At 35.5% G+C, this 14,436-nt stretch overlaps 1 protein-coding gene across 1 annotated transcript in view; it reads left to right on the forward strand.

Moving 5' to 3' along the window:
• Positions 1-1,272: 1,272 nt before the first annotated feature.
• The window catches only part of LOC136041687 (uncharacterized), a 135,611-nt gene continuing 122,447 nt past the window's right edge, over positions 1,273-14,436 (forward strand). The window contains exons 1-4 of the mRNA XM_065726412.1: positions 1,273-1,411; positions 9,357-9,480; positions 11,575-11,774; positions 13,448-13,643. Coding sequence (XP_065582484.1) covers positions 1,352-1,411; positions 9,357-9,480; positions 11,575-11,774; positions 13,448-13,643 — 580 coding nt within the window. The 5' untranslated portion in view covers positions 1,273-1,351. The remainder of the gene's footprint in view (positions 1,412-9,356; positions 9,481-11,574; positions 11,775-13,447; positions 13,644-14,436) is intronic.

Raw genomic sequence — 14,436 nt, forward strand, 5'->3', positions numbered from 1 at the left:
CCTTATTTTGGGGAGTTTATTGTCTGTTTTAAGGTTTATGCAAATTTCCATGTGTCTCTAGCTTTAAATAAGAAAATCTAAATTTAAAATATTTTACATATTCAGAATCAGTATGAATAATTCATTTGATTGTTGCACATGTTAGAATCGAAATTTTTTTAGAGCTGCGGTTTCTATTGACAATGGTTATTCGATGGCCGGCGTTTACCTCCCCCCCATAAAAAATGTCTTTTCGAGAAACACCCCCCACAGAAATAACCCCCTGAAAATTACCAAATATTGAATTACCATAGTTTTAAATTATCATTTCTGGAGGAAATAAAATAAAAATTATGATTGGCCTCCTTAGTAAAACAGTGTAAGGATCACCAATCTTTACTAACTGTTTTTCTGGCTTCTCTTATTAACATTTTCTCCCCAGCTAATGGGGGCTTCATTTTGATAGCCAAAGTTTCAAAGTACATCTTCTAATCAGTCCTAGTTAATTTTGTGACTTGTCTTTGGTTGAAGACAACTATACTGAGTTTTCAGGTCATTTACAAGCTCACTAGTATAAGTCGTGCTACACTTGTACTTAACCACATTTATACGTATGCAAAAAAATCTTTAAAAAAAAAGAAAAATGACAAATATGTCTTGAGTCATACGTTGGAACATCAGTTTCACACAGGACACTGTACATACTACTTTAACTATGTTTGATGCCAATAATCCGAAACCGCGCGATCTACAAGGCTACTGAAAAGAAATATACCTTGAAATAAACTATTGAATCAGGTATCCATGTTTATTATCATTTATTTCCTAGTGAATAAGAAAATACAAAAGAAAAGTTTTCATGTAAAAAAAAATGTCTAAAATTCCTAAAAAGTGATTTTTGTAGCCTATATTTATTTAATATCTATTCAAAAATAACGTTTCAATTTCACAATCTTGAAATATAAGTGACACCTGAAGTGTTACTTCCATAAAAAATATTTCATTAAAACAACAAAAAATTTAAATAATATAAATCTGAAAGAGAAAACTATCATTTAAGAATCTTATCTAATATATAAAATGTAGTTTTATTCAAAAGGATTGGTCTGCATTTGCTGAGGAACAAAATTATTAATCTTATATGTGCCAACTGTAAATGAGCCTTCTAAAAATGCCCTCCCCTGCCCTGATCTGTGTTAGTCACGTAGCCTAGGTTATTGGGTTGTTTTCGGCTCATAGTTTTTAGTTGTGTTTATTGACAGGCTAAAATTGCACGTATACCAACAATCTTTGCACCTCTTATCAGTAATTGATTCCTATAAATATAAAATTACTGCAGTTTCAGACAGTCAATTGAGTATATTGGTTCAAGATGAGCAAACTCACAGTTCTGTTCCTCTGCATTGCAGTTGCCATGGCAACTCCCTTGACTGTAAGCCAAGTTTTTTCCTATAGTTTTTCACATATTTTATGCACATTCAAAGCCTAAATAAGAAAATTGACTACAGTTCCTTCTTTAAAAAAATGAAATAAGAATTTGCAAAGAAAACTACTACGTTACAAGTTCAAGTTCAAGTTCAAGTTCCTTTTATTACCAATATCCATCCATTTATAAACAAAAAATATCCCAAAGGGCTCAATGGCCCGTTATTTGGGAAAAAAAACAACAAAACAAAACATAAATAACTATTAATTACATTCACACTTAAAATATATTTAGAGTCTACTCACCAATCCTCACCCGAGTACAACCGGTCTCCGCACCACCTACTTACAAAAAATAAATAAAAATAAAAAAATATATATACATCGAGGATCCAACACTCACACCACCCAAATCTAAATAAATAAATTCAATCTAAATAATTAAATAAATAAATTAAATCTTGATAACTAAACAATATAAATAACTGATCAATATTATAATTTAATTTTTTTTTTATTAAAAAATTCTTCAACCGTTTCTTGAAGGATCCTATGGTACAGGACCGTCGAATCCCAACAGGAATGGAATTCCAGGCATATCCGACAGCAACTATCAGACCAAAGTCCGACCGCACTGCAGGGGTGGATGGCACTAGCACATCATCCTTGTTTCTAGTTTCATAAGGACTGATATTTCGAACAATTTCAAAAAGCCCGGAAAAACTTGATGGAAGGTCTCCACGGAAATACTGAAACGCAATGAAAGAGAGGTGTAATGTATGAATATCTTTAATCTTCAGAAGTTCAACAGAAATATGGGTGGTAGACTGAAGAACTTTTGCTGCTTTCAGTTGGAGATTATGTAAAGGTGTAAGTACAGATGGAAATGTTGACATCCACACAGACGAGCAGTAGCATAAATAAGGGTAAATAAGAGAGAAATATAATAGACGAAGGATAGAGAAAGGAAAAACTCGCTTCAGCTTTCGAATAATTCCAAGGTCTCGAGAAACCTTTAATCTCATTGACTCAGTATGCCGTTTGAAAGATAGATTTTCATCCAGAAGTATCCCAAGGAATCGAATAAACCGGTCAGCTGGGCGGGATATGGATCCCTTAGATGTTTTAAGCTCTGTCACTGTAGGGCAGCTTTTGCCTATGCGGGAGAATATAAGCAGAAACGATTTTTTTACATTCAAAGCTAACAAATTTGCATCAAACCAACGATATATATTTTCTGCCATCAATTGTTGCTTGAGGATAAGAGATGATTCATCAGGTGCTGCAGCCCCCAGGGTGGTGTCGTCGGCGAATGCAAAGAGTTCTTCATGTTGACCAGGCGTATCCAAGGCTTCAACCACAGCATCTCCTTTCTGGCACAAATGACAACAGAAATCAGATCGTGGGTTGCTAAATAGTCGATAGAGGTCGTTGACATATATGAGGAAAAGGGATGGCCCAAGAACTGAGCCTTGTGGCACTCCATATTCGACTGGAATATGCTCATCAGAAGCTTCAACTGCAATGGATCGGCCAGTTAGGAATGAAGAAAACCAGGACAGAGCTTCTCCACGAACGCCTTGATGCGACAACTTACCAATAAGTATCTCGTGTGTGAGGCTGTCAAAAGCTTTCTTCACATCAAGGAATATTGCCGCAGGTATAAGGCCGAAGTCTAAAGACTGTCGTACAAAATGAAGAAGCATATTACATGCGTGTTCTGTTGAGCACTTCTCCCGAAAACCAAATTGGTGCCGATGAAAAAACTTCTTCGCGTCTAGGAAACTCAGCAAACGCTTTAGCATAGCCTTTTCAAATATTTTAGAAAAGACGGACAGAAGAGATATAGGCCTATAGTTCTCCGGGTCCTCCTGGTCACCTCCTTTAAATAGTGCTATCACTCGTGCCAACTTGAGACGCTGAGGGAATATTCCGAGCTTGAATGACTGGTTAACTAAGTGGCACAGTGGTGTAATAATTGAGGGAAGAATCTGTTTGATTAATTTGGCCGGAATTTGGTCGAATCCAGATGAAGAATTTTTCAATGACAAAATTATTGTTATCAGTTCCTGCTCCGTAACTGACTCAAGAACCATTGACTTTACACAGGAAGGACCGAGGAACTGCTTCCAAGTTCTAGAACTTGAAGAAGGAACCACACCTAACGCCGTTGTTTTCCAAACCTCAGGAAAAAATTTAGTCATCTGATGTCGTACTTGGTCTTCATCCAAGAAAAGCTGATTCTGAACACTAAGTGATTTAGGGAGCTTTCTAGGTCTTGCCGATGGTTGCGTAACTTCCTTAATTACATCCCAAGTTTTCTTAATATTTTTGCCGCAATCCGCAAACCTTCGGGAAAAATATGTAATTTTAGCTTTTCGAATCAGAGTTTTAAGCATTTTCCGGTATAGTTTAAAAGTCTCTAATTTAGCATCACTTGGTCTGTTCCTATACTCTTTCCAAAGGTTCTGTTTTCTCTTTATTGACTTTAGTATTCCAGCTGTAGTCCATGGGGCTATGGGTGTTGATCTCTTAGAAAGACTTGGTTGGGGTGTTCGGCAATGGTGGATAAATTTCTTCTTTACTGTTTCATAAAAAAAATCAAAAGCCTTATTATAATTTTCTAAGCTCACCCTCTCAGGTATTGTAAACTCCCATGACGTAGTGAATAAATCATCTTTGAGCTTTTCGATGTTTGCTGGTGTATATCGGAATCTTGGTTTATTATCAGGGACTATTCGGCGGGCAAGCCAGGGGAGTGGAAGTAAAACTCCTACTGGAAAATGATCCGATGTATCTGATAGTAGCACTTCATTTTTTACAGAATGTATAGATGAGAACACATTGTCAATTAAGGTTGCAGATTGGTTTGAAATTCGTGTAGGGATATTTATACAGGGAGTTAACCCAGACGAGATTACTAGTGCCAGTATATCACAAGCCTGACTCGATGACATATCCATCATGTCAGCGTTAAAATCACCCATTAAAATTATTTCTGTCTTTTCAGACAATACTTTCCCAAGAACAATCTCTAATATTTCCATAAATTGTTTCATTGATCCGCTTGGAGATATGTATATTTCGCCAATTATTATCTTTTCATTGGAGCTAATAGCCAATTCTATGAACAGAGATTCAAATACCCGTTCAATGTTTATAGACAGATCATCTCTTCTTACAACTGCCAGATTACTCAATACATAAAATCCTAGCCCCCCCTTTTTTGCTATCTTTCTATTTAGAAATATTGAATTATATCCGGGTATATCCATAAGTAGCTGGTTCTTTTCATTTAAAAAAGTTTCACATAATCCAATAATTCCAGGGCGAGAATTCTTACATATAAGCTGTATATCATCCAGGGAAGAATTCAGCCCTTGAGCATTCAAATGCACAACCCGGAGGACATCCTCCCACCGAGCCCCAACATCCCATAGCCCAAACTCCTCCACAAAATTACTATCAATCATATTATCTAAATTTTCATTCATATTCGGTGTTCTTCCTATCGGGTTATTCAACATTTCATTAAAATTTACTCTACGACTTTCATATTCATCTAATTTCCTTTTCGTGAGATTAGCGTCAGTCCTCGATGAAAACTCAATTTCATACATTACTACTTACCAATATAGGTGATGAATAGAGACCACGCTGTAGTCGAGTGAACACGGGCGACGTAGACATCCCAATGACAGCAAATTCATAAGGCGAAGGCACGAACTTGAATTTTCGCTCTGGAACGGAAAAATATTTACAAGTAAAAAAGTAAAGAAAAGAGTAAATAACATGGAAAGAGAGAAATATAAGAAAATAAATATATAAAAAAAACATAGATACGCACATTGCAAAAGAAAGCAAAAAAGGAGTAAATAATATAGTAAATAGAGAAAAGGAAAAATAGGACAATAACTAAAAAAAAAACACACACAGATACGGACGTTGCAAAAAAAAGAGCAGCAAAATTGCATCCCCTCACTTTACTGAGGCGAAAATACTCGATATTACGTCACGCGTCAGAAGCACCATCACTAATAACTGCGGATAAAACCAAGGCGAGGGGGTCATGGCATGCATCACTGAACTTAACCCAGTTTGAGCTAGAAGTTTTTTTTGTTTCTAGCCATAGTTTAGTACCCTGTTGCATGACTTTAGTTTGAGATACTTTCTCAGCGGTTACTTTGGAATTTCGAAGCTTGTAAGCCGTACTCAAAAGTTCTTTCCGACGCTTTGCAAGTTCAGATGGTAGGTCATTACTGATGCTCTTTCCTGTGCCTTTTAGGCTACCAACACAAGCCATGATCCTATCTTTATGCCTAAGATTCAGAACAGAGACAAAAATAGGGTCCGAAACGGGGCGAGAGTTCGAGCGGGAAGGGCGCTTGGTCTTGTTTCTAATCCTGTACATTGCCGTGAATTTTATATCCTTCGAGTTTTGTACTGGCATTCCTGATAAAAAGTCGTGGACTGTCTCTTCAATATTCTCACTATCCTTATTAGGAATTCCGTGAATCAGCAGATTTTTGCGTTTTACGTACAATTCTGTACTCAAACACTGTTCTTTAACCGCTATAATTGCATTTTTCAAATGCAACTACAACTACCTAAACAACTGCGTTACCTACTTCGCTAGTAGATCTACAGTAATTACATAAATCCACATTTAATTTTATAGATGTTTCACAATATTTTATCCTTTGCACAGTTAGAAACAATAATAAAAAACCTACTGGTGTTCAAAATGGACTAAAATTGGAGAAATTGTTGTATCTCTAGAATCACTGAACATTAAGAAAAAACGAGTGGTTTTTATAACTGATTGAGCTTTACATAACATAAACATCAAACTGATTTAAGTTACAAGTGAGTAAATGAAAACCGTTGGTGAATTTATGAAAATGGGTTAAAAATACTCAATCCTTCTGAAGTTTATGAGTAGTATTTTATGTACTATAGACGTTGTTCAAGCGAAGAAGCTGTTTTTTGTCCGTTTTCAATTTTCAAATCTTTTCGTTAAGTGAGAGCCTCGTTTATTATAAACTGCAAAATAACGGTCTTAAGAGTGAGACTCATCACAACTATCACTTCCTAAAAGTTTGACCCAGGTAACTCTTAGATTTTATACGGGTTTTCAAATCCTTAAATCAATTAGCTATTTCATAATTTTCGTTTTTGTTACACATTGACCCGCTTTGAGTCTAAAATGTCATGAAGCCCAGCTGCTGGAAAAATTTAGTTCATTCAGGCATAATTTTTTTTGGCTATTTTGAGCAGTGTTTGAATTAAAAATCCTCGTTTTTTGAGCCTCAATTCTGCTGCTTTACCGTTATTTCGAGGTAATCATGCTGAAGGAAACTGACCCCCCCCCAAAAAAAAAGGGAAATATGGAAGGATTTAAGTTCCAACAACATGAATTTACGATCTTGCTTTTCAAAGTCTTAGGGGATCAGGGTCACCTTTCTCGTTAAAATATCACCTGCCCCCCTCTCTGCGGATGTGAAAGTTCGTAACATTCCATTTAACACTCAAAATATTTAAAAGAAGGGTTCCGAGAAAAAAAACGAAGATTTTGTTAAAAAAAAATTCCGGCTGCTCCTTCTTCAACGCCCTGCTCTTTACGCTAAAGTTTTTACTTTTTTAAAAAGTAGAGTTGAGAGAAAGAGTCAAACTAAAGTGCAAAGAGCAAGGCGTTGAAGAAGGAGCAGCCCCTTTCATATACGGGGTAATTTCTGTTCGTTTTAAGTTTTAATGTCGCTCCTTACTTTCAGTTAAAAAAACTTGTTTTTTTTATTTAATTAATAAGTATGGTTCATTCATATTCGGTCCTTGTACATCTAGCCTGATTCACATACAAGTAGTAGGTGTTCAATTGGGTATGATATAGGATACCCCCCCCACACTAAATTGTTTGTTTCAACTGGATTTTGAAAATACCCTTTTATGCGCTTTCAACTAAAAATGCCTTTTTTGGGATTTTCTTCGAAAAAAACCAGCAAAATTAAGCCCCCTATATCTTGAAATGCAATGCCCCCAATATCTTCCTGAATTGACACTCCCACAGAGATATTAAAAGCTGCTATTCCAGGCTTCATATTTTAAATTTCCAGAAATGTTGTCTTAAATCTTTACTCTGATTGGTTAACCTTGAAAGTTGAACGTCGCTCAGCTCTCTAAATTACGCATAGAATACATATTTGTGCATAAGTTTAGCTGTGTAGAGTTTCTGCTCTCTAAAATACTTTCATGAAGCCGCAAGACAAACTTCGGTTAGAAGAGTAGGAGTGTAACGGTGTGAAAGGCTTCTGAAGCCTATGAGTAGTATTATATATACTTTACTTGCGAAGGAGTCTATGTAAAGCAGCTTTTTTTGTCTGTTTTCATTTTCAAATTTTGTCGTTAAGTGAGAGCTTCGTTTATTATTAACTTCAAAATAACGGCTTAAGGAGACTCATCACAACTATCATTGCCTAAAAGTTTGACCCTGGTAACCCTTAGTTTTATATGGGTTTTCAAAACCTTGAATCAATTAGCTATCTCATAATTTTCGTTTATTTTACACATTGGCTCACCTTGAGCCAAAACTGGGCTTTTGAAGCCCAGATGCTGGAAAAAAATATTTCGAGTACAACTTGAAATGAAAAGACTCATTTAATAAGCCTCATATCTGCTGCTTTACCATTGTTTCAAGATATTTAAGGCGAATGTAGCTTACTTCCTCCCCTCCCACCGAAAAAAAATGGAAGAATCCAAATTCCAAAACCATGAATTCAAGAACTGCTTTTCAAAGTTTTAAGAGATTAGGGCCACTATTCTCGTCTCATATTACCTATCCCCTCTCTTTGGATATCGAATTATGCAACGTTCCATTCAACACTCAAAATAGTTAAAAGAAGGGCTCAGAGGAAAAAATACGGAGAATTTGTCAAAATTAATTTTGTCAAACTACCTTCTTCTATAGTTTGAACTGAATAACCTCTCAGGAAAATTTGGATGCATAAAACAGTATTGGACATTTCAAGCTGTATAAAGCACCAAACACGATTTACAGCCCTACCAATTAAAGCCACATCTATAGAGGCAGTATGTTCATTTACTTTCACAAGCTGTACATTTCTAACATATTGTTAGTTTCAAACTAGACGGGCATTTTATCATTTTTCCTCGGTAGCATTAATACCTTGTTTAGAAAGATAATGTTGAGTCTAACAATGTCACTTGATGAAACTAGACTTCTCATGCAACCTACTTCTGTACTAAATATTATAAGTCCCCCAGGACTGGTTTGATATGATCATCCAAAAACAATCGTTGCTCTAATCGGGTAGCCACGCACATTATATAAATCTTGTACTTTTGCATAGTCATTATTAGTACAAGAAACTTTTTTGTAAAGGGAAGTACAACAGAATAAGTAGTATTTCAAAAATATAATACTATATGAAATTATTTGTATACTGAAGAGCTAAAACACATAATGAATTTTAAATTTTTGACAAAAATATGTGCGTATAACGCTGCATATTAAAACATTGTTACTTCTTCCATTGTCTTACGTTGATGGATTTAGGTCAAGAGTTTACATTAAGGTACTTTTCAATTATTGGAGAGAAACCCAAAAAGTGAAGTTAAGTTCATTTTAATGAAAGATAATAAAACATGATGATAAAATAGCACTTTAAAAAAAAATTATGGAAACCTAACCCACCCTAAACCAACCCAACGTATCGTAAACTAACCTAGGCCCCATCCCTAATATGCAAAAAAATAATCCATTATTGGACTTGTATTACACAAGTCCAATGCATTCTGTCGAAGTCGACTAAATCGTGTCATCCATCACTTATTTTTGTAGCTATGAAACCGGTTTTGTAAGATGTATCCTAAGCGTAATTCTAGAATGTATTTCTAATAGCCGACAAGTACCCACATTAATAGCTTCCTTTTTAAAGAGAGTTAAGGCCCGTCATCAGCCAAAACATGGTAATCTTCTCCAGGAGCTTGAAGATGTTGGATGCTTTGTCATGTCAGATTTGATGATCCAGGCAAACTACATTGATATTTTGACGGGAACAGGTAATTTAAGCCATTATTTGCAAACATATCTTATTATTGACAGAAAAAAAAATGTAAAATGAAGACCTTTTTCTGAAGTTCCTTATATTTTTTAAGAAAAAAAATGGAAACCGACATAGGTTTTGCTTTCTATGAGAAAATCATTTTGTGCCAAAGTAAGCACTTTATTTTGCATAATTTAATAAAAAACAATTAAACGGTAAGCATAGTTTTATTCTAAATATGCACAATAAACTTAGAAATTAATGCTTTCAATCCTTATTTCATTGTATGCAAATATAGAGTAAAGAATAAGACGTTTGGTGTTGCTGCCTTGCCTATTCCACACGTTTGAGATAATTACCGATGTCTGTTCGCCAAGTTGTTCTTAAATGGAGGATCAGAACGGCAATTTGTAGCTATTCAGATTACAGTTGCTTAGCTCTGAAAGGTCTTGTTGGCCCTTTTGTCGAGAATAGCTTAGCAAACGGCTTTTGGTAATTGTATTATAGATGTTGAAAATATGAAATACAACCCTCAAGTGTACTAGCGACAATGCAATACACAGTATGTATCAGTTTCAAGAAAAATGTATTGTGATATACACTGCAAAAAACATAACATCGTACATTGCATAGTTTGATAATTAAACTAATGTTAATTGGTAAATGGTAATTAAATTTGGTAATTGAATTAACTTTAATAGGCCATGCATATTTCAAACTTCTGAAGTAATTGCCAATGTCTGTTCGACAAATTGTTTTCAAATGGAGGAACAGAACTGTAATGTCTATTCATTTACACTACAATTTTTACGCTCTAAATTGTCTTTTGACCCTTTTGAAGAGAACAGATTAGCAAACAGCTTTTGGTAATTGCATCATGTATGTTGAAAATGTATGTTGGCAATTGTATGCAATTGTATGTGTAAAATGTATGTAATGACAATGGTATGTTGAAAATGTGAAATACAACCCTCAAGTTTACTATCGATTAAATAAAAGAATAAGTTTATTTAACTGAAAGTAAGGAGCGATATTAAAACTTAAAACGAACAGAAATTCCTTCTTATATCCCTCCTAAAAGCCCCGCTCTTTAAGTTAAAGTTTGACTTTAAAACAGTAAAATACTTCAGCGTAAAGAGCGGGGCGTTGAGAAGAGAACAGCCCCTTTTATATACGGAGTAATTTCTGTTCTTTTTAAGTCTTAATATCGCTCTTTACTTTCAGTTAGAAAAACCTTGTTTTTTTTTTTGTTTAATTTCTGCATGTTTTGATTTGGCTGTCCGCACATCAATAATTAAAACGAAATTTGCATATTAATTTATTTTTATGGCTAAATGGCTTTCTCATAGTTTTGGTCGGACAATTTTGATCAAAAGGAGTGGAGGAGTAGGCATAGTTACCTTCCAGTTTTATGGTTATTTAAACAAGAGCTAAGAGCTCATATGGCACTTGTGACGAGGCAAGAAGAGGTAAGAGCCAAGAGCTCATATGGTAGGAGCTCTAACGAAATTCTAAGAATCAACAGATTGATTTAAAAGGATAATCAGAGGCTTAATGCCGGTCAAGATTTAAAATAAGAGCTCTGAGTCGCGATGTCCTTCTAAATACAAAAATTCATTAAGATCCGATCACCCACTCGTAAGTTATAGATAACTAATTTTTTCTAATTTTTTTCTCCCTTTAGCCCCCCAGGATGGTCGAATCTGGGAGAACGACTTTATCAAGTCAATTTGTGCAGCTCCCTGACACGCCTAATAATTTTGATCGTCCTAGCACGTCCAGAAGCACCAAACTCGCCAAATCACTTAACACCTGCTCCAACTCCCCCAAAGAGAGCGAATCTAGTACGGTTACGTCAATCAAGTATCAAACCCATTTGCTTATTCTATCCACCAAGCTTCATTTCGATTCCTCTACTCCAAGTGTTTTCCAAGATTTTCACCTCCAACTCCCCCCAATGTCAAATTATCTGGCCGGGTTTGAAATAAATAAATCTGGTTGGGATTCCTCATTCAGACAATTTATCCAGCCTCCTCCCTCCCGTAAGAATTATCAAAAGCTACATATCATATCTCCCACAGTTTTGTTTTAAAGGAGTTTAAAATTTCAGATATTTACACCATTTTCCCGCCTGAGGATGCTGCATTTGACCAGGCCTTGATTGACAGTCTTATGGCCGATCCTGAACTCCTAACAACTTTCTTGAACTTCCACATGTCGGCTGGCAACATCACTCTCGGTACATTTGTCAACGATGCCACAGTCACTACCCTTCAAGGATCAACTGTTCGCACCAATGTCTATGGATCTGTAAGTTATGCACTTTAACGTGATTTTTTAAAGTTAAAGAACATTTTTTCAGGATGGTAATAAGAAAGTGCTTAAAGCTGGACAATATTAGGTCCTCAGTAGTCATACTACATAGTTATATGAAACTCAATTATGTTCGCTATCAACATATTTTATTTATTTAATTCTAATTTATTTAATTTAATTTTTTATATTTTAAAAGTACATGAATATTATTGACGAAAATTTATCATTTAATTACCATGTAAAAGCTATAGGCAAAATACTGTCGCGGAACTTAGAGATTATCCGTAAATTAAAGCATTTTTTTTGCTTCATATGTTTTACCGTTATTGTATTTTTCTCTGATGCATCCGTATATTTTGCACTGTTCGTCTGTAGGGCTTGCATATTTCCCCACAATACATCGCTTAATGCGTGTACTACAGAATAAAGCAATTAGATCAGTTTGTGGAATAAGGAACCGGGATTCAGTCAGGTCAATGAAAATTATAATTAACATAATGTCTGCAGCTGGATTGCGTGATTTTTATACATTGGTTTTTATGTTCAGGTATTGTAATGGGTGCCTTCCAAACTGTTCTACAGGAATATTTTGGAAAAGGTTCAACGTTCATTGTCTCAGAAAATGTACGAATGGAGATATTGAGGTTCCTTGCCTAGTTTCAAGTTAACGCAGTTATTATAATTGATGTCAACCGAATATAATAAAATGAAACACAAATTGTAAATGAACCAAATATTAGTTACCCTTGCTAGACTTGACTGAAATCACAATTCTAATTTTCTTATGATACCAAATATAGCTGTGAATGCTGGAAAATCAACCAATCGCAAAAAAGAGGATTTTCGCTTTCAAGAAAAACTTTCTTCGCAGGATACTGAACTTAAACTGGAGGGACAACATAACTAACCAATCAGTTCGCTCTATCAGACATCAGCCCCTGATAACAGATGTCATATGCAAACGAAGATGGCGCTACTTGGGAAAAGTTATCCATATGGTGGAAAATACACTCAAAAGAACGTGACTCGAATGGCCACCAAAAGGCACCCGAAGAAGAGGAAAGCCGAAAAATATATTTCGTCGTACATGCTAGCGGGACCCAAAGTTTATCAATTCGACAATCCAACCCTAATGGGATGACGTCTGGGCAGCAGCACATATGAAGGATGATTGACGGCTCTTTCTGGATTCGCTGGGTGCCCCTGGTGACACAGAAAGAATTAAGGTCTAAAGTTAAGGTATAATACCAAATATTATTCATTGTTTTTACAGAGCCCTGAAGACCAAGTATATTAATCGGATTACAGACTAAATACTAGAGTTTAAAGTTTTTTCTGAGTTTCGTAAACTTAATCCTACTAACATGCACGTACATTGAGGCAGGAAGTTGCTACAGCATGGTTGAAACTCTAGTCAATACTTTCTTAACGAGAGTTATGACTAGTTGGTCATGACTCTCGTTAAGTTCAACTTACCTCTCGTTAGCGACTCTCAAGAGTCATAAATACTAGTCAAAACTCTCGTTAAGTTCAACTTACCTCTCGTTGATGACTCTCGAGAGTCATAACTCTCATCACTTATAGCCAGGTGAACATGACTGACGGTTGCAAATATTGATTACGAATTACTTTTTATTGCTGTTACTAATAACACTGATTTATTTCAGACTTTTACCATTGATGGAGCCGCAATCACATTGCCTGATGAGTGGGCAGACAATGGAATGGTTCAAGTGATTAACAGAGTAAACTTTCCAATCCCAGCTGGTAACATCCCCGAGGTTCTTACAGCTGATGCTGAGGGTAGATTCACAACTCTTTTGACTGCTGTTGAAGTTGCAGGCCTGGGAGAGACATTAGCTGGTAAGTTTCGTCCCTTCTTTATTAAGGAAGCTAATTGGTTTTCCTTGGAAACATCAGCTTGAGATTTCACTACCTTAAAAGTAACCAAAACTCCTTTTTCTATCAACAAACAATAAATTGTTACTTATTAATTGTGTTTTCTAATAAATAAAGCTATGTAACTAGGGAAGTTTAAACTCTCCTGCAAATCCTTCTTTGCTGAGAATACAATCAAGGTCTATTCCTGTTGTTCGAAAAATATTAGGAGAGCTACAGACTTATATCTAGTCAATTTCCTTGAACCAATACGACTATGCAAATATTTGTTTCTTATGCTTTAGAATATAGGAAATATTACTAAGCCTTCGGCACCAAGGCTCTATAAAGCACCGCCTCAATAATGGTTGTATCCCAGATTAAAACTTGCTACTATGTTAAAGGGATTGGATTCTGAAGAAACATAACTACACTAGTTCTTGCCTTACTCTAAGATCAATTGAACGTTCAATTACTGCAGATACACTGAATGCAACTATTCAGAAGCCACATTTCTTCAAAATACACATCGGTTGGATCAAGACCACGCTACTATACAGAAAAGTTTGAATATCATCTGTTACTAATGTTGGACAACCCTTTAAAGAAAAAATCATACTAGGAAAATTTTTGGTCATACAAGGTAGGTCAGAATTCGGTAACCAACACTGAAGAAACAAGGTAGGTCAGAATTCGGTGACCAACACTGAACAATTTTAAATTACTCAATTTTTGATTTTAATTTCCACACAATTTTTGTAAGGCTGCTTCAAGGAGA

This window comes from Artemia franciscana, unplaced genomic scaffold (assembly GCF_032884065.1).
Source record: "Artemia franciscana unplaced genomic scaffold, ASM3288406v1 PGA_scaffold_32, whole genome shotgun sequence".
Lineage (NCBI taxonomy): Eukaryota > Metazoa > Arthropoda > Branchiopoda > Anostraca > Artemiidae > Artemia > Artemia franciscana.